The sequence below is a fragment of the Lissotriton vulgaris genome, chromosome 8 (genome assembly GCF_964263255.1).
Source record: "Lissotriton vulgaris chromosome 8, aLisVul1.2, whole genome shotgun sequence".
Lineage (NCBI taxonomy): Eukaryota > Metazoa > Chordata > Amphibia > Caudata > Salamandridae > Lissotriton > Lissotriton vulgaris.
The window spans coordinates 1417628034-1417646912 of NC_141696.1; the positions used below are offsets into that span (position 1 = coordinate 1417628034).

General features: G+C 46.6%; 1 protein-coding gene across 1 annotated transcript in view; it reads left to right on the forward strand.

Annotated features, from left to right (window-relative positions):
• Window positions 1-18879, forward strand: part of BACE2 (beta-secretase 2) — a 340766-nt gene that overhangs the window by 118330 nt on the left and 203557 nt on the right. Inside the window, exon 2 of the mRNA XM_086935433.1 lies at window positions 13244-13332. Within this exon, the coding sequence (XP_086791559.1) occupies window positions 13244-13332 (89 nt within the window). The remainder of the gene's footprint in view (window positions 1-13243; window positions 13333-18879) is intronic.

An 18879-nucleotide genomic window follows, 5' to 3' on the forward strand; every position in this document is an offset into this window, starting at 1 on the left:
ATTATAGTTAGGGTCCGATTTAATTCTTGCAAAACCAGAGAAAATCAGCTGTTCTAGGTACCTGAGTTAACTATAACTCTCGCGCCCGCAATGCTCTGCTTATGACTTCGCACATAACATCACTAATGACATAGTGACATCACTGGTGACATCTCAAACAAACAATTTTGAGTGTTAAATATACATACTAAGGTGTATTGGTGAATCAGGGGGTGTATGAGTGTCTCTATGAATGAATCAGTGGGGCATGACTGTATAAGTGAGTGATTAGGTGTCTATGTGAATGTATAGGTGAGTGACTGGTTGTGTAAATGAGTGTGTCTATCAGTTGATGTTGAAGTGTTTGCATGAGTATGTTAGTGGATACGTAAATGGCTATATGGGTGATTGATTGGTTTTCTGACTACCGCTATAATTGTTTCGGTGTGGTGTGTGACTGCCTGTACGGATGAGTGAGTGGGTGAGTCAGTGTGGCTGCAGTGTGTGTGTGTGTGTGTGTGTGTGTGTGTGTGTGTGCATGTCAGAAGCTATATGAGTGAGTGAGTGTCTGTATTCCTGTGTCCGTGATTGAGTGCATGTGTCAGTATGGGTGAGTAACTGGGTATGTGAAAGGCACCATATGTGAGCGACTGGGTATATGAGTGGCTGAAAATGAGTGGCTATATGGATGAGTGCGTGCCTCTGTCACTAACTGTATAAGTGAGTGAGTATGTGTTACTATTTGTATGAGTAAGTAAGTGGGTGTATGTAACTGTTTGGGTGAGAAAATGGCTGTGTGATTGACTGTATGGTTAGTGTCTAGGCGTGTGAGTAGGTCTATGGCTGACTCACTCAGTGTGTGAGTGCCTGTATTGGTGTATGAGTGGATATGTCAATGGCTGTATAAGTGAGTGAGTGGGTGCATGAGTGACAGTATGGATGAGTTAGTGGATGTGTGCATAGATCTATGAATCAGTGAGTGGATGTGGAATTACTGGTATGGCACTGTGAATGTGTTTGTGAATGGTTGTGTGGCAGTGGGTGTATAAAAGATGTGTGAGTGGATGTGTTGGATGCTGTGGATGAGGTAATCACTGATGTCATAAGTAATGTCATCAGTGATGTCACTGACTTTGTCATGAGTGATGTAATATGTGAGGTCATAAGCAGTACATTGCGGGATGGGAGTTATAGTTAACTCTGATAACTATAACAGCTGAATTTCTATGGTTTTGTAGAAGTAAAATCTGACCCGAACTATAACGTCCGTTTAACCTTTGTTTTTTTTCCATGGAATTTCAAAGGTTTTTTAAATGCTAATTCCTAACTATAATATCCCTGTAACCTTTGTGTTTTTTTGTGTGAATTTTTAAAGTGTTTTTAACTAGCAGTCACGTTTGCAGGGTGGTGGAGAAAGGGGGCTGTGCCTCTGACCCACTCTCAGGAATTGTGCCGCGTAGGACTTGCAGGAGGTACCAGGAGGGCTTCTTGGCCCCCAAGGTCCCTCTGGATACGAGAGGACTTTATTACCCAACTAATATTGCATAGGGAGGCACGTTTGCAGAGTGGTGGAGAAAGGGGGCGTGACCTCTGACCACTTCTCAGCAATCCTGCTGTGTGAGACTTACTGGAGGTATAAGGAGGGGTAGTTGGCCCCCAAGGATGTCCTTTTTGCCCAACTACCCCTCCTGTTATCTCCAACAAGCCCCATACGCCAGGATTTCTGAGAAGTTGTCACAGCCCACGCCCCCTTTATCCACCGCTCTGCAAACGCCACTCCTGATGCACTACTAGTAGGGGTGAAAAAGTCCCCTTGGTTATTGAGGGTTCTTTGTGGGCCTACTAGTCCTCCTGTTACCTACAATAAGTCCCACATAGCTGGATTGCTGAGAGGTGGTCAGAGGCCATGTACCCTTTCTCCACCACTCTGCAAACGCACCTCCCCCACACTGCTGCTTGGGGGGGATGAAGTCCAATTTAGTCCTGAGGCCCTCACTAGGCAAGGGGACCTCATTTCCCCCATCAGCAGTGCGCCGAGAGGTGCGTTTACATAGTGGTGTAGAAAGGGGCATGGCCTTCAACCACTTCTCAGCAATAACACTGTGTGGGGCTTACTGGAGGTAACAGGTGGGCTAGTTAGCCCCTAAGGACCCTCAGCTACGAAGGGGACTTCATACCTCAACCAATCAATCAATCAGTGACACTTATATAGCGCGCTACATACCCGTAGGGTCTCAAGGCGCTGCTACATACCCCTAGGGTCTCAAGGCGCTGAGCATGAGCATGCCAGAAGGCAAAATGCTCTCACTTGTTCAAAGCGGAACACACTTTTTTGCTATGGGATGGCAGGAGCACTGCATATAGCCCAGGGGGGGTGGCTGACCTCACAGGCATTAAAGGAGAGAAGACGGGGGCAGGCTTTTATAACAAACACCTGATGAATCCAAGTCCTGCCCCAGTGGGCGTATGCGAAAACTACATGCTGGTGCTTGTTATTCGTGCATCTGTTATCACAGTGGATGCTGCCTCTGCTCCTTCAGTAAAACAAATATTTACCCCAGTGGGTTGGTGGGGACCAGGTGACACCCCAGCATTGATCATTCATGGTCTCGCAACACGGACCTCACCGTTCCCTCAGTGCATTAGAGATCTAATCGCCGACCCGCCGCTGAGAAGCGGACCCGCAGCAGCAAGAAGTTACATGCACTGACATCTGGACTGAAACTTTGGACAGTGAGGTTTATGTATTTGTCAGCCACTGCAGCATTCGTAGTGGATATCAACCCACGCAGAGACATTAATTCAAAACTTAAGTCCTGAACCTAGCAACTTAAAAGCCCACTGGGGATGTCATTGCGTGGACTGCAAATAGCAGAATGCCTTTAGCATTTGCCCACTGGGGCGGTAGAACATGCCCACTGGGGCAGGACTTGTTGTTAAAAAATGCAGTCAGTTTAAGAAGTTGCTGGAGTCAGTCATGTGTTAGGCTTGTGAACAAGAATGTAAGATTCGAAACGCGTTAAGCCACAGATTTACATGATGAAGCGGTATGCTGTGCTGGCTGCTGACCTCGCTTGAAGAAGTGCAGTTTCAGTGAGGACGTTCTCAAGTTGGGCAAACATATGGATATATATATATATATATATATATATATATATATATATATTATATATTTTATATAATGTTTTACAAAGGACCACCGTTTGAAGACGTACTCACAAGCGGCGTAGTCACGACACCCAGCGCTTTCTTTATTCAATTAACTTGAGGTCGCCTTACGCGTTTCGGGTCAGATCGGCTCCTTGATCACAGGCATTTCAGCATGGAAGAGCAGAAGATCAAAGGAGGTGTCGCCCAGCATGTTCTTTTAAACTCCCTCCATTAGGCAGTAGATGTTAGCAGCTTGTATTGCATTCTGACAATATTAGATGCATCTTTCAAATGTAGTGTAAGCATCATACATTGGACTGGTTGACATTAGGATGCAACGTCATGGATCTGTACAATGGGAGCGACTTCATGTAAGTGCTCCTATTGTTCAATTGTTATCTCTAACGTACACAGCTAGTGATTGAGGGTCTCTAGTGCCCTTTGTGTGCTCATTGTTATTGTGGAGTGACGTGTTGTCTCAACAAAAAGATGCACAGTGACGGTATAGTACCATATTGTGATGTATTCAGCAATCTGAGTGGCTTGGAGTAGAATGGGTGGCTGCCCAGGACTCCAGTGCTCATATCGTTAGCTTTGACGTGACTTTTCAGTGATGTTCAGCACACAAGTTTAGAAATCAAGATACACATTTCAACTCGGAGTACAGCACATGTTGCATCTGTCTGACAATGACCTTGGTAGAGCATTTTGCACAATCATGTAGTCTGCAGTGGTAACGTTAAAAACAAGGGAGGAAGTGGTGAGGGTGAGGGTAGGGGAAGGGACGAGAGTGCACTGTCACGGCAAGGTTGTGGTTCATTACAGCTGATATTCTCTTAGACTATAGGTGACTGTACAATTCCTCATCCTTATTAAGACCAGATGGGAATTTTGTGCCTGCTAGGAGGATGAAGCGTGATTCACGTTTGCGGAGGGCGGCAATGCGATTGCCTCCTCTGGGCATGGGGTTGACTATCCAGTCCAAAGAATCTGGCTTTGGTCCAGTCAACCTAATGTTCCTTTGCAAAGTGCCTAGCCGTACTGTAGCTTTGATTACCATTGGTGATCGCGTGTCAGTGCTCCCAAGATTCGCTTCTTAACTGCAAATGTTGTGGATCCTATGTACCAGAGGCCACATGGGCAGACCATGGCATACACTACATACTCCGGGTTACAGGTTTTCAGTTTTGGTATCTTCCATTTGGTTTTGGTCCTTTCTATTATGATCTCAGTGACATTGTTACTGTGTTTGCAGGCTTTACGTTTGCCACATTTGCGGAAACCTTTGGTTTGTCTGAGCCAATTATTTTCTTTCGGTTAGAGGTGGCTATGTACCAATATGTCCCTCAGTGATGTGTTTCTCTTATGTGTCTTAGGTTGACATCATTCACAATCAATGAAAACATTAAGGTAATTTTCGGTTCCTTTCCACACAAAAAAATATCGTCAATTTATCTCAGCCATTTAGAGACATTGTATGCCCACTTATCCGTTTGGTCAATCCAGAGCACCTGCTTCTCCCACCAGCCCACCATAAGATTCGCGTAGCTGGGGGCGAAGCAAGTGCCCATGGAAGTACCCTGCAGTGGTTTATAGTATACATTTTCAAGAATGAATACATTTTCTTTGAGGCATATTGCAATCATGTCAAGTAGCATATTGGTATGTTGTAGGAATTCTGCCTTATGTTTTTTAAAAAAGAACAGACCTGCTTTTACCCCGTCTTCATGTTGTATACTGGTGTAGAGCGTCTCTACGTCTAGGCATACCAACCAGTCTCTCTCTCCTACATTGATGTCTTTTATTTTGAGAAGAAAGTCAGTTGTGTCCCATAGATAGGACCTGAGATCTTTGACAAAGGGGAATACGAAATGGTCTACATATATGCTCGTATTTTCCATCAAGCTGTTCTTAGAGGAAACTATGGGCCTCCCGGCGGGTTAGTGTTGCTCTTATGTATCTTCGGTAGAAGATCTAGGGTGGGCGTGGTTGGAGTGTAATTTCTAAGGAATTGCTTTTCACCCCAGGTAAGGAGACCGTGTTCGTGCCATGTTGCAAGTTTGTCATGAAACTGTTTTCTCATGACTGTGAGGTATTTCTTGTCTACTCTGTCATAGCATGTATTGTCGTTAAGTTGGGGGTGTGCCTCCCTTAGATACATCTCTCGTGTCAAAATGACAACACTAACTCCTATACATTACACTACTTCACTTCCAGCAGGATCACAGAACTGAAGTGTTCTGTTCAGACATGCAGTAGTTCTGCATTGCAACGGAGGCACACATGTCCAAAACTAAAAACCTGAAAAAGAAAACAGTACCACATATGTTTCGTTCTTCTGCGCTCAGAGAATGTGTAACCTCCTGATAAAGCACTTCTTTATAAATGCATTGATTGATTGATTTATAAAAATGCGCATCTCCCGGCTCAGCCGGGTTTGCCACTCCGCAGATTCCATTGTTCGCCAGCCTGGAGGAGTGCTTCTAGGTGCCTTCGCCCCGGGAGACACCGTATCTGCACCAGTGAGGGAACCCCTGGAGCCTCAGGATGCTCGTCGGGCGCTCCTCTGGCTCCGCGTGCTTCAGCATCTCTGCCCCCGGCTGGGCCTTGCTGCGGCACTACTCTCCTGCCGCTTGCACCCCACGTGGAGCTTGGGGAGAGATCCTATCACCCACTATACGGTGCCATGAGTCGAGGATGACCCCCAGGTTGCATGCGTGGTCGGTGGGTGTTGGAGCTGTGGGGGTCCTTGGCGAGGGAGAGGATCAGCTGGGTGTCATCGACGTAGGAGATGATGTTAAGGTTGTGCAGTCGGGCGACGTGGGCGACTGGTGCCATGTAGATGTTAAGCAGCGTAGGGCTGAGAAATGAGCCCAGGGTATGCCGCAGATAATCTTGGTGGCTTCGGAGCGGAAGGCGGACGTTCTGTGTTCGGCCGGAGAGGAAGTCTTGCTTTTCGAGGGAAACAAAGTGTCTACATTGTAAATAAACCAAATATACATAGTTTTTTTTAGTTATTTAACAACATGAAGCTAAGATATCTGTGTTTATTGTAGGAGAAATGGCCAAATAAAATGCCGCAAAATTGCCGCAAAATTTCCATATTTGTGCCGCTAAATTTCCATTTTTGTGCCGCTAAATTAGCTAATCCATGCTGCTATATCCGGGTGGGTCTGCATGACTTCTCATCACATCTCTGTGCCTTGAGAAGGATGCCCGAGCCCTCCGCTGCCGCCCCGCAGCCCCCCGAGGCACGGGACCCGTCCTTGGCCACGCCGGAGATCAGGACGCTGTACAACGTGCTGGGGAAAAAGCTTGTTTGACTTTGATATAATATTTAGTTTTCAGCATTTTAGTTTTCATGCTACAGCCTGATAGGTGGCTGTCTCAGAACTCCAAATGGTAGTGAAACTGACGCCTAAGAGCAAAGACAGAGCTGGACACCGGAGGGCTTCCCTGTATTGCCTTGCACAGAAGCAGAAATACTCAGTATACCTAGAAGTCCAATATCTCTGCGTTCAGTCATCTTATTGAAGCCCAGACCCCTTTCTAATGGAATGAAATGACTGAAATCGTGCTGCGAACTGCACCGTTCGCTACCTCAACCACCCTTGCTGCCTGGTTCTAATTTGCACCACGCGCTATTGTATTTATCATTTACTGTGAGAAAGATTAGGGACATCTTTTCATACGACTCTCACCAAAGTTTATATATTCCGTGCTCACGTGTCAACTTAAAAATAATACGAATGGATAACAAACACTTTCAGGGTATGACATATTTCACACAATCCTTCGTAGGTTCTGTGTCAACAGAGAGGGAATGGGGTTACTCCATGATCAGCCACTTCCTGGCGGAATGCTTACAGTGTTGGTGGTGGTTTCTCGCTTCCTACCGTTCCCGGTTTCTTGATGTGGTGTAAATGTACTAACGCTCACGATTCAATTAATATTTTCTGTAATTAATCATGAGGGCTGCTCGTCATGAACAATGAAATGACGAAAAGCTGGTAGACTTTACTTTGTTTACTTATTTACTGTAAATCCTCCCAGCGTTATCGTCATTTCTTTTATCCCCCACTACCTCTTCCCTTTACCAACACTTGTTTGAGCCCAACCCAAATTCGGAACTTGAGAGGTTTGCTGCTGTGGACTCGAGGAGCACCACAATCGTGTGTGCGCGCCAAGGCTGAACATTCGTGTGCAAGTGTATATTTATGTTGTGCGTTTGCGGTTACTTTGTGTTAAGCAGGAGTCCGCGCCTGCTCAGATGAGTGGCACAAAACAAGAGGGAAGCGCACAAAGCAGGAATGTTAATCCCAGTAATGCACAGGGACACTACCAGGGCCTATAAAAAGAAGTGGGGGGCCTGATAGTATGCAAATGACCTCGTGACGTAACGTGCTGAACGTGTGCCGGTGTCTGAAATTTACACCGGGACACGTTCAGCATATTTCTGTGGGGCCCAGCTTCTTGGCAGGGGGGATGGCGTCCACCCTTTCAAAAGAGTGAGGGGACGCCGTCCACCCGCGTGGACCCCAGTCTCGCGCCCTGGACACTACTATGGCAGTAATAAATAGGCCTTTGCAAATGCTCGTATGAGCCTTAAAGTACCTAGGTTCGTATACGCTAAAATAATACAGTATGTACCGGTAACGGACAGTAATTCACTCCAATGCAGGGAGCCATTAACATCATTGTTTTCAAAAGGAGCAGGTCGCGCTCCGCATCATCTCGTGAGACTTCAGGAGTTACAGCCGCGCGCCGTTCAAACACAGACCATGTCCCGAGTAACGCGTTTGTGATTAGCGCTCAAGCAGTGCAGACTCCCGGCTGAACCAAGGTAGGAAGTGCGCCTCCGTTCTCATCTTCGTGTCGGTAGGGATGATTAGAACTGCAGAACTACCAATGTGCAGGTCCGTACAAAAGCATTTCGCCCAAGTAAGAGTTGGCAGTATTAACGAGGAGCGCCTATGAGCAGCGCCAGCCCAAATACTCCTCGATTGTTGTTAAGAGCACTGGTGGTGACAGACCGCTTTTGAATATCGCATTGGTAAAACCCTTAGCGAATGCACGAGAACTGCACAATGAGATGTAAACTTGAGGCTAAAGTGAGCACATATTATACATTGGACAATTCACACTTTACTTAATCAGAAGTACCATGGCTGTGTATTGTTGCTTGCCGAACGAGTGCCGCACATTGAAGGTATGAACTGCTATCGAAGCACTAGATGCAAACCGCATGGTACAGGTATGGCCAGTAAATAGCACTAAGAAACACTGGGCCTCAGAGGCGGACCAAACCATATACTAAAAAAGTGGTATAAGAACCACGACCCAAGTGGGGCTCTGTCTGTCTGAGTGTGTGTGGGGGGGGGGGGGGCTCTGTGTGGGTGTGTGTGGGGGGGGGGGCCTGTGTGGGTGTGGGGAGGCTCCGTGTGGAGGGGCTCTGTGTGGGGGGGCTCTCTGTGGGTGTGTGTGTGTGTGGCATTTGCGAGAGATTAGGCTATTGCCATTATAAATGACAATGCCATTTATTTATCTGTTTTCAAAACGAACACATAAATAAAAATGTTGTCATTTACAATGCCAATAGCTCTAACTTCTACAAAGGCAAAACCGTTGCATTGTAAATGCTTGTTTATTTAGTTTAAGGTGGATGACCTGTTTCGTGGCTGTGCGTGCGGTTCAGTGACCTGATTTCTGGGTCTTTTGTCACATCTCATACTTGGAGACCGACACAAAGAGTGGACAGCACGGAAAAACATTCATGAAGTGCCCTTTTAGTGTGATTTTTAGACGGGGATGCTTGCAATAAGTGTATTGTTATCCTGTTTCTTTCCTAAGAAGGATATGCTGATCGACATAAAAAAAATACCATAAAACCCATATTTAGCATTTAGTTTATTCGACTTCTCTTTTGTTTACTAAAACTAGTGACTTTTGTCTGCAGTACTGTTTTCAGACCAGGCCTGAGAAGTCAAGCAGTAGCATGCCTCTCTTTTTGCAAAGGGTCGACCGTGTGCATGCATATTTAGACTTTCCGTACTCATACTCGCTCCAAAATGACACATATGCAAAGATGGGGAACAAACAAGTATGCCTCTCACTATTCGATAAAAGCCAAAAATCAGGGCGTTTGAAGACGCTATTTGTCGTATTCAACACGGTATTTTTATTTTTACCATTAACTTATATAGTTTGTCAAAGATTTGTCGCAAACAACATATGATCAGCAGAAAAGACCTGTATAACACAACAGTTTTTACACAAAGTTTGAATCAATCATTGCAACACATTGTCAAACTTAAACATAGACCTGAATGCGGTCAACAGATAGAGACATTAAACATATATGACAAAGTACATAGTGCAACACATAATATTTGTATCAGTGCAAAGTTTGGTTAAAGCAAAAGCATAGTGAATGAAAGAAAAGATTAGAAAAAATTAGAAAAAGGAACGCGAGTGAATTCAAAACTCTATATTATCATCAGCAATGGCTTAGGTTTGAATTGTCCTTTTCTAATTCGCCGACGCGTTTCGAATCCGGAAATTAACTGTCGGGATTCTCATCAGGGCAAAGTTTATCTATCTGTGAATTTAAGCAAAGGTGGAGGTTTTAGTGTCATGTTTTGACGTAAGGACAACTCCCCTTATGTTGTGACATTCGCAATGACCTACCGCATTTTAAAGGAAGCTGTTTCCAGCCTGGGGTTGCGAGTGCAGACTCAAGAGTGGGTCCAAAATTGAGGCGCCTACAATTAAAATGAGCGTGTGTTTTAGCGCGAGTTGTACATTTGATTGTTACACTTAAAAAACAAATCACCACCGAGCATACCGTTGTTGGGTTTGAGGTCGATCAAAGCGGCTGCTTGATGCGGGACGAGGGCTCCGCAGCGTGTTTGCTGCCTATGGCTGGGCAGAAGCGCTGTGTACAAAAAAAGGGTTTATGTATTGGTACTGGATAAATTGCAAACCGGGTTTTAAAACAATTCTAGACCGGCTAGCGGTGAATGGTACCTTTAGCGTTTGCCGCTGCTGTGGTCCAAAAAGGGATCCTATTTTCTGAAGGGCGCAGTCACCGTTTTAACATTTAATTGGCGTGCTCCAACTCCGCTGGGGAAGAAGGAAGTTGTTGTTAGTCAACAGCCAGAGAAGATCCTGGCGAGCGCGCTGGAACGCATTGCTTTGTCTACAGGAGCGTTGCTTACCTCGAAGTGGTTCAGTTGGCGGCTCATAGCATACTGTTTGGTTTCCCAAGATGGATGCTGCTGCAGTTACTATGGTGATGAATCATTGGGGTGCCGCTTTGCATTGTGGGATTTGTAGTTTGTGTGGTTGTGAATGCTTCCATCTGGTGGTTCCCATGCTGGAACTCATCGCCTTCAATAGACTTTTCTAATTGCAAGACTAAGAATGTCGTTTACCTGGTCCAGTGTCCCTGTGATCTGATCTATATTGGCAAAACCACACAACAAGTGAACACACGCATTTGCCAACATCGATCCAGGATCAAGAACAAAATCATGACCGCCCCCATGGTGGAGCACTTTATAAATGCAAACCATGATGTCAATCACCTTAAATGGACAGTGTTGTATACATTACGCCCGGCACAAAGGAATGTGGATATCGATAGGTCGCTCTTAAAAACCGAGGCTTATCTGATATTGAAATTCAATAGCGTGCAGAGGGGCCTGAATACTTTATCTGAAGTTGCCAGACTCTAATTCAATGATGTCTTGTTGTTCTGGCTGGTCGACTTGGTCGCGTCTCGGTACGTTTTTTCAATACATGGCGATTCCTTTCCTACTTAATAATTCACAACCACACAAACTACAAATCCCACAATGCAAAGCGGCACCCCAATGATTCATCACCATAGTAACTGCAGCAGCATCCATCTTGGGAAACCAAACAGTATGCTATGAGCCGCCAACTGAACCACTTCGAGGTAAGCAACGCTCCTGTAGACAAAGCAATGCGTTCCAGCGCGCTCGCCAGGATCTTCTCTGGCTGTTGACTAACAACAACTTCCTTCTTCCCCAGCGGAGTTGGAGCACGCCAATTAAATGTTAAAACGGTGACTGCGCCCTTCAGAAAATAGGATCCCTTTTTGGACCACAGCAGCGGCAAACGCTAAAGGTACCATTCACCGCTAGCCGGTCTAGAATTGTTTTAAAACCCGGTTTGCAATTTATCCAGTACCAATACATAAACCCTTTTTTTGTACACAGCGCTTCTGCCCAGCCATAGGCAGCGAACACGCTGCGGAGCCCTCGTCCCGCATCAAGCAGCCGCTTTGATCGACCTCAAACCCAACAACGGTATGCTCGGTGGTGATTTGTTTTTTAAGTGTAACAATCAAATGTACAACTCGCGCTAAAACACACGCTCATTTTAATTGTAGGCGCCTCAATTTTGGACCCACTCTTGAGTCTGCACTCGCAACCCCAGGCTGGAAACAGCTTCCTTTAAAATGCGGTAGGTCATTGCGAATGTCACAACATAAGGGGAGTTGTCCTTACGTCAAAACATGACACTAAAACCTCCACCTTTGCTTAAATTCACAGATAGATAAACTTTGCCCTGATGAGAATCCCGACAGTTAATTTCCGGATTCGAAACGCGTCGGCGAATTAGAAAAGGACAATTCAAACCTAAGCCATTGCTGATGATAATATAGAGTTTTGAATTCACTCGCGTTCCTTTTTCTAATTTTTTCTAATCTTTTCTTTCATTCACTATGCTTTTGCTTTAACCAAACTTTGCACTGATACAAATATTATGTGTTGCACTATGTACTTTGTCATATATGTTTAATGTCTCTATCTGTTGACCGCATTCAGGTCTATGTTTAAGTTTGACAATGTGTTGCAATGATTGATTCAAACTTTGTGTAAAAACTGTTGTGTTATACAGGTCTTTTCTGCTGATCATATGTTGTTTGCGACAAATCTTTGACAAACTATATAAGTTAATGGTAAAAATAAAAATACCGTGTTGAATACGACAAATAGCGTCTTCAAACGCCCTGATTTTTGGCTTTTATCGAATAGTGAGAGGCATACTTGTTTGTTCCCTAAATTCAGGCCCAGCCTTCTCACTTGTCCCCTAAGGGCCAAGCTCCCCTTGTTCTACATATGCAAAGATGGGCCGGTCCAGGGCAATAGAGGACATTAGGTCACCCTACAGTAGAGTCGTAGGTGGATCAAGGACAGAGGGAGAGGAGCACAGAGCGGAAGGTGGAACACATGGAATACATCTCGAACTAATTGAAAACAAGTGAAACTATAGGAACAGAGAAGGATGCATGGTTCTTTTTTTCTTTTAAATACAAGAAAAAGCTGGGAGCTGGGGTGCAGAGTCAGAAGGCCACATCTGGCCAGCCACTCAGGAGGACAAGGTGTTCTTTCAACTGAATGTTTCTTTGTAGTGCGCGCAACCATCAGAAATATGCTTTTGCTTTGTTTGTCTCAGAAGTGGGCTGATATTGATCACCTAGTGAAATTCTAACTTGTGGAGCTGTTCTGCCATAATACTGACATGGCCAGGCCATGATCAACCTGTGCGGGCGGTCAGCGATAGAAGACATAACTATATTTGGTGTCAACAGACACAGGAGCTTCCAAACCCCATTACTCTGTTTAGTATTGCAGGAGTCATTTTTGTGTGGAAGAAACTTGGGGTAAAGTGTGATTGTAGAATGCTCTAGTTGAATTTTGAAGAAACTTTTAACATCTGGGTAGGTTTGCTGGACCATTTAAAGGGCTTACACCGGGCTGGCCTATGTTGGTCTAGTGCGGTCGGAGCTCCATCATTTTCAGCAAAACCACCATGCCTGTGTACTTGGTTCTCGCATCTTACATAAAAGTATCCCATGTGGATACCTTCAAAATCTGAATGGATCCCCCCTCTAGACCCACCGGCGCACACCCAGTGGTAGAAGGATGAGGAAGTAAGCTTGTGCGCCCCCTGTAGGGTTGCCGCTGCTACCCCATTGCTTGGTGTTGCAGCGGTCCCACTTGATAATGTAGATTTTAAAATAATTTTTCTGATTGCATTCGTAATGCAAAGGTATTACAAGAATTCTTTCTCTTTATTTCAGTTAAATATTTTGGTGGACACTGGAAGCAGTAATTTCGCGGTGGCCGGTACTCCAAACCCTGACATAAGCACATTCTTCGATTCTGACAAGTGAGTATTACAGGTGTTTTATGCAGATACATCGTTTTTGTCTTTCAAGCAGACATCTATGTAATTGAGTGGTTTTTTTTTTTTGACTGGCAAGATATTCCATAGCCTTATGGCCACCATTCCTACATGTGATAGTTTCAACATGGGAGTGCGTTGTCGCATGTTTGCCACTTGAGGTTCATGGTCTCAAAGTACTCGGAGCTCAGAAAAGGAAGCATCCCTTCGTCTTTGATTTCAGTATCTGATCTTTCTTCCTTCCTAATTAGATTAGAAAGCACATCACTGTCCTCATTGCAATGATCATGGGATAGAGCTAGGAAGAGATGCATGTCTTTTCCACGAATGCCAAGTATACTTAACGCAAGGAAAGGTTGTGTGTGTATGTATGTGTATGTGTATCTGTATAAATAAATATATAACCTTGCCACAATTGTCCAAAAGACTGAGCTCACTCGCACCAGAAAAAATGATTTGCAGCGCACCAAAAACCAGCGTGTCAGATTCCTTTTAATATTAGTGCCCAACGCGTTTCAAATCTTACATGCTTGTTCATGGGCCTGAAGCATTTGAAAGCAAGTTCATATCCAGGGACTCTCCATAAATAACCCCACTAGAAGTTCATTCTCTGCAGGTGAGTAAAGTACCTTGCCATGCATTGTGGGATGGAATTGCACGAAAGCTGACCTCTGTGAACTGCAAGCATTGTGGCATCTCGCGCTACTAAAGATTAATTTGATTGTTAGGAGCGCTGTGCCGCCAGACTGCGCTTCGTTTGCTTATTGTTGTCCAGTGCTGTTGTCCTTTGCCTGATTGCCGATTCACGCCTAATTGTGCACATTTATCTAGCAATCTCTGTTCCATTGCTTTGCCTGTGCCCCAATATCGCCCTGATTGCCTTTTGGCTCGCCGACATTTTGTTTGTTGTTTGTAGTGCCTCCCAGCCCGGCTATCCGCCCCGCCCCCGCCTCCCAGCTGACCCTCCCTCGCCCCTCCCCTCTCCACCATCCTCTTATGACAGATGCATTTGCGCGCAGCGGTCACGCGCAGCGGTCGCGTCCCATGCGCGCCAAAGGTAAGCCCGTCTGCGCCCATCCGCGCCTGGACCGCGCCCAGCGCCAGACCCTCTAGCTCCCGCGACCCCCACTCCTCCCGCTTAACGTATGACGCCTCGTCCCTCCTAGCCCTTAACCCCAAACGCACACCACAATGTTTCGAAGCTGCCCGGGACGTACCCACGGTCCTTTCGCCTGCCACTCCTGCAAATTTACCAGCATCAAGATCCATACCACATCCTCCAACTCCAATCACAGCTCCGACTCTAACCATCTGAAGTGCATCCTGCTGAACACCCGCTCGGTCCACAGACACGCAACTGAACTCTGGGACCTACTCGACACTGCTTCACCGGACGTCGCCTTCCTTACAGAAACCTGGATGAACGCATCATCAACACCCGACATCGCCATAGCCATTCCAGACACCTACAAGATCACCCGAAAAGACCGCACCAATCAAACAGGAGGAGGCATCGCCATCGTCCATAAGAGCACCATCAAAATCACGACCAGTTTCGACGATAACCTTGCAACCGCCGAACACCTCCACTTCCAGATCCACACCGACCCTAGGACCACACTTAGAGGCACCCTCATCTACAGGCCCCCAGGAACCCGGAAACAATTCAGCGAAGACATCACTGACCCACATGCCCTCGCCTCCGAGAACTACATTTTACTAGGATACCTCAACTTCCACCTGGAAAAGAAAAACGACAGCAACACCACCACCCTCCTTGACAACCTGGCCAATCTCGGACTCAAACTACTAATTGACACCCCCACCCATGTAGCCGGACATACACTCGACCCAATCTTCACTTCCATCAAATACATTTCCTTCGATCGCACCACAGCTCTCCATTGGACAGACCACAGTTGCGTTCACTTCAGCTACAAAACCACCTCGACCCACAACCCCCCACAACCTATTCCTCGAAGAAACTGGAACAAAATCACCACCGACCAACTCCTCTCATCGCTCAACCAAAACCCACCCGCCCTCTCATCGGACCCAAACCAAGCTGCCACCAAACTCAAACAATGGATCACTCACAGCGCTGATGAATTAGCACCCTTGAAAATCAATCACACCAAACAGGACAGCAAAAAAGCCCCCTGGTTCAACGATGACCTTAAGAAATCCAAGAAGCTATGCCGTACTCTCGAGAAAACATGGAGAAAAAACCCAACCACCGACAACATGACCACCTTCAAGGCAGCCACCCGCAAACACCACCAACTAATTCGATCCACCAAGAAATCAGCATTCAAGAATCGACTCGACAACAACGCCCATAACAGCAAGGAACTATTCAACATAGTCAAAGAATTCACCAACCCCACCGCAGCCTCAAACGACATCACTCCCTCCCAAGACCTCTGCGATTCGTTATCCTTCTTCTACAACAAAATTGCCGACATACATAACCGCTTCGAGAACATCTCCAACGAACAATCCTCTCCACCCCCCTCCGAACCTAAACCGCCCCCTAACAACCTCAGCGCCTGGAACCCAATCACCACTGAAGACACCATCCGCCTAATGAACTCCATCCACTCTGGCTCGCCAACTGACCCCTGTCCCCACCACATCTTCAACAAAGCAGACTCCATCATCGCACCCCATCTCCGTGAGGTCATCAACTGCTCCTTCAACTCTGCTACCTTCCCAGAAAGCTGGAAACACGCCGAAGTCGGCGCCCTCCTGAAGAAACCCACAGCAGACCCCTCTGAACTTAAAAACTACCGCCCCATCTTCCTCCTCCCATTCCCTGCCAAAGTCATTGAGAAAGCCGTCAATAGCCAGCTCACCGCCTTCTTTGAATCCAACAACTCCCTTGATCCCTCACAGTCCGGCTTTCGAGCCAAACACAGCACCGAGACCACCCTCATCGCAGCTACAGACGACATCCGAACACTACTGGACAATAGAGAAACAGTGGCCCTCATTCTACTCGACCTCTCCACCGCCTTCGACACAGTCTGTCACAGCACCCTCATTCAACGCCTCAGCAACATCGGCATACAGGGAAAAGCTTTGGACTGGATCATCTCGTTCCTATCTGAGAGAACTCAGAGAGTCAGACTTCCCCCATTCAAATCAGAGGCCACCGAAGTCATCTGCGGTGTAACACAAGGAACATCACTCAGTCCCACCCTCTTCAATGTCTACATGAGTCCACTCGCATCCATCGCGCTTCAACACAACCTTAACATCATCTCTTATGCTGACGACACCCAGCTGATCCTTTCCCTCACCAAAGACCCTATCACCGCCAAAACCAATCTTCACGAAGGCATGAAAGAAGTAGCCGAATGGATGAAAAACAGCTGCCTAAAACTTAAGTCAGACAAAACGGAGGTGCTCATCCTAGGATCATCCCCCACTGCCTGAGACGACTCATGGTGGCCTTCGGCTCTGGGCACAGCACCCATACCCACAGACCATGCACGTAACCTTGGCTTCATCCTAGACTCCTCACTCTCGATGACCAGACAAGTCAACGCAGTCTCATCCTCCTGCTTCAACGTACTTCGTATGCTCAAAAAAGTCTTCCGGTGGATCCCCTCCGAGACAAGAAAAACTGTCACCCACGCACTGGTCACGAGTCGACTGGACTACGGAAACACCCTCTACGCCGGAATCACAGCCAAACTACAGAAAAAACTCCAACGCATCAGCGAGACTCATTTTGGACATCCCTCGCCAAGATCACATTACCGGCCACCTAAAAGACCTTCACTGGCTCCCCGTCAACAAGAGAATAACGTTCCGTCTCCTCACCCACACACCCAAAGCCCTCTACAAACTAGGACCCGAATGCCTTAACACCCGACTGTCCTTCTACACTCCCTCCCGCCAACTTAGATCCGCCAATCAAGCCCTCGCCGCAGTTCCGCGTATCCAAAGATCCACCATGGGAGGCAGATCCTTCTCCTACTTAGCGGCCAAGACCTGGAACTCACACCCCACTCACCTCCGCCTTACACAGAACCACATCTCCTTCAGAAAAGAACTTAAAACCTGGCTATTCGATAAATAATGAACCCCCTCCCCAAGCGCCTTGAGACCCTCTGGGTGAGTAGTGCGCTATATAAATTCTTGAACTTGAACTTGGCTGCTAGCGGTTTTCCCCTCCTGTGCTAACATTCTTTGAATACCATTATACATGACGAGCTCAGCTCGTCATAAGCACAGCTCAACCGTGCCAAGTATTTAAGAAGGCACTAGAGCGGAAGATGTGGAGCATGACCTTGATTGGCTGCAGACACGGGCCTCTGAGGAAGAAGCACGAATTCTTTGAAACGCGTAAGGCTAGGGACTTTTAACCGAGATGTTGAGCTGCATGTTTATTGAAATAAACGGTTGCTGCTCATCCTGCAGTGGAGTGCGCGCTCGTCTCTGGGCAACATTTGAAATATATATATATTCAGCAAAACTCCAATTCACATGAAAAGAAGCACACCCGACCAGACTTCAGGGATTAACTTGCACTTTTATTCACAGAGAAAACAGCCTCGTTTAAAGTCCTTAGGCGTTTCAGCTAACATCGGTAGCCTTGATCACAGGTGAGCTGCTTAAATGGAATTGCAGCGTGACTGCGTGCTTTATACGCCTTCATTGGACTACAAACATCCTCACGTAGTCCTAACCTAATACAATTCCCAGGGTGCACTTTGAATGTGAATTTTCACTGTCCTTTGATGTTTTCACTGCTATTCATTTTCCCATCAACATTTTCAAATATCGGGTATTTACACAGTGCATCGTGCAACATGCTGAGTTAATTCAAAGCAGTGTTCATTTGCTCAAATAATATTGGGGCTGTTACTATTTTCAATTCGGTGTCGTACCTGAAAACCTGAAGTCCATATGTGAAGGGCAAATGTGCTTCACTTTCCCTTGCCTCACGGTGTAAACCAAAATCTCTTGGCTGGAATGCTCTGTGCCATTTACCCCCCCCCCCCCTTCCACCCTCCCACCACTGCGAGTGGCATGGTAAGGTGAAATCAGACCTCCAAGGACAACCTTGCATCCAGCCACACTGCGCCCTGGAGAAGAAAGGTGCACTTACATCCCCTTACCTGCCTAGCTGTTGATTCCTCTCGGAATTCTTCCTGGACAAAGCCTGCAGCCAAAATAAGCAAGTCCAATTGAAATAAACAGGGCATCCGATGCCAAAACAGCCCTTGCGCCGCTGCAGGGGCTGCTGTGTGCTAACTCGGATCCCCCTTTGTCCTGAGCCTTACACCAGGAGCTTCACTCCCACAACCTTGTGGCCTGCTCATGAGCAGCCATCAAACCGGAGGCCCCTACCCCCTCTTGGATAACATTGGGCCTGAGCACTTTGCACCCGGCTGCCGTAGTGCTGCTGTGGGTGTTTCAGGAGGGCATCGTTGACCCTGGGGGAACCCTGGTTCTAACCCCAGAATACCAACTCCCACAAACAAGTACTTACCTGTTAACCAATAACCACATTTTCTCCAT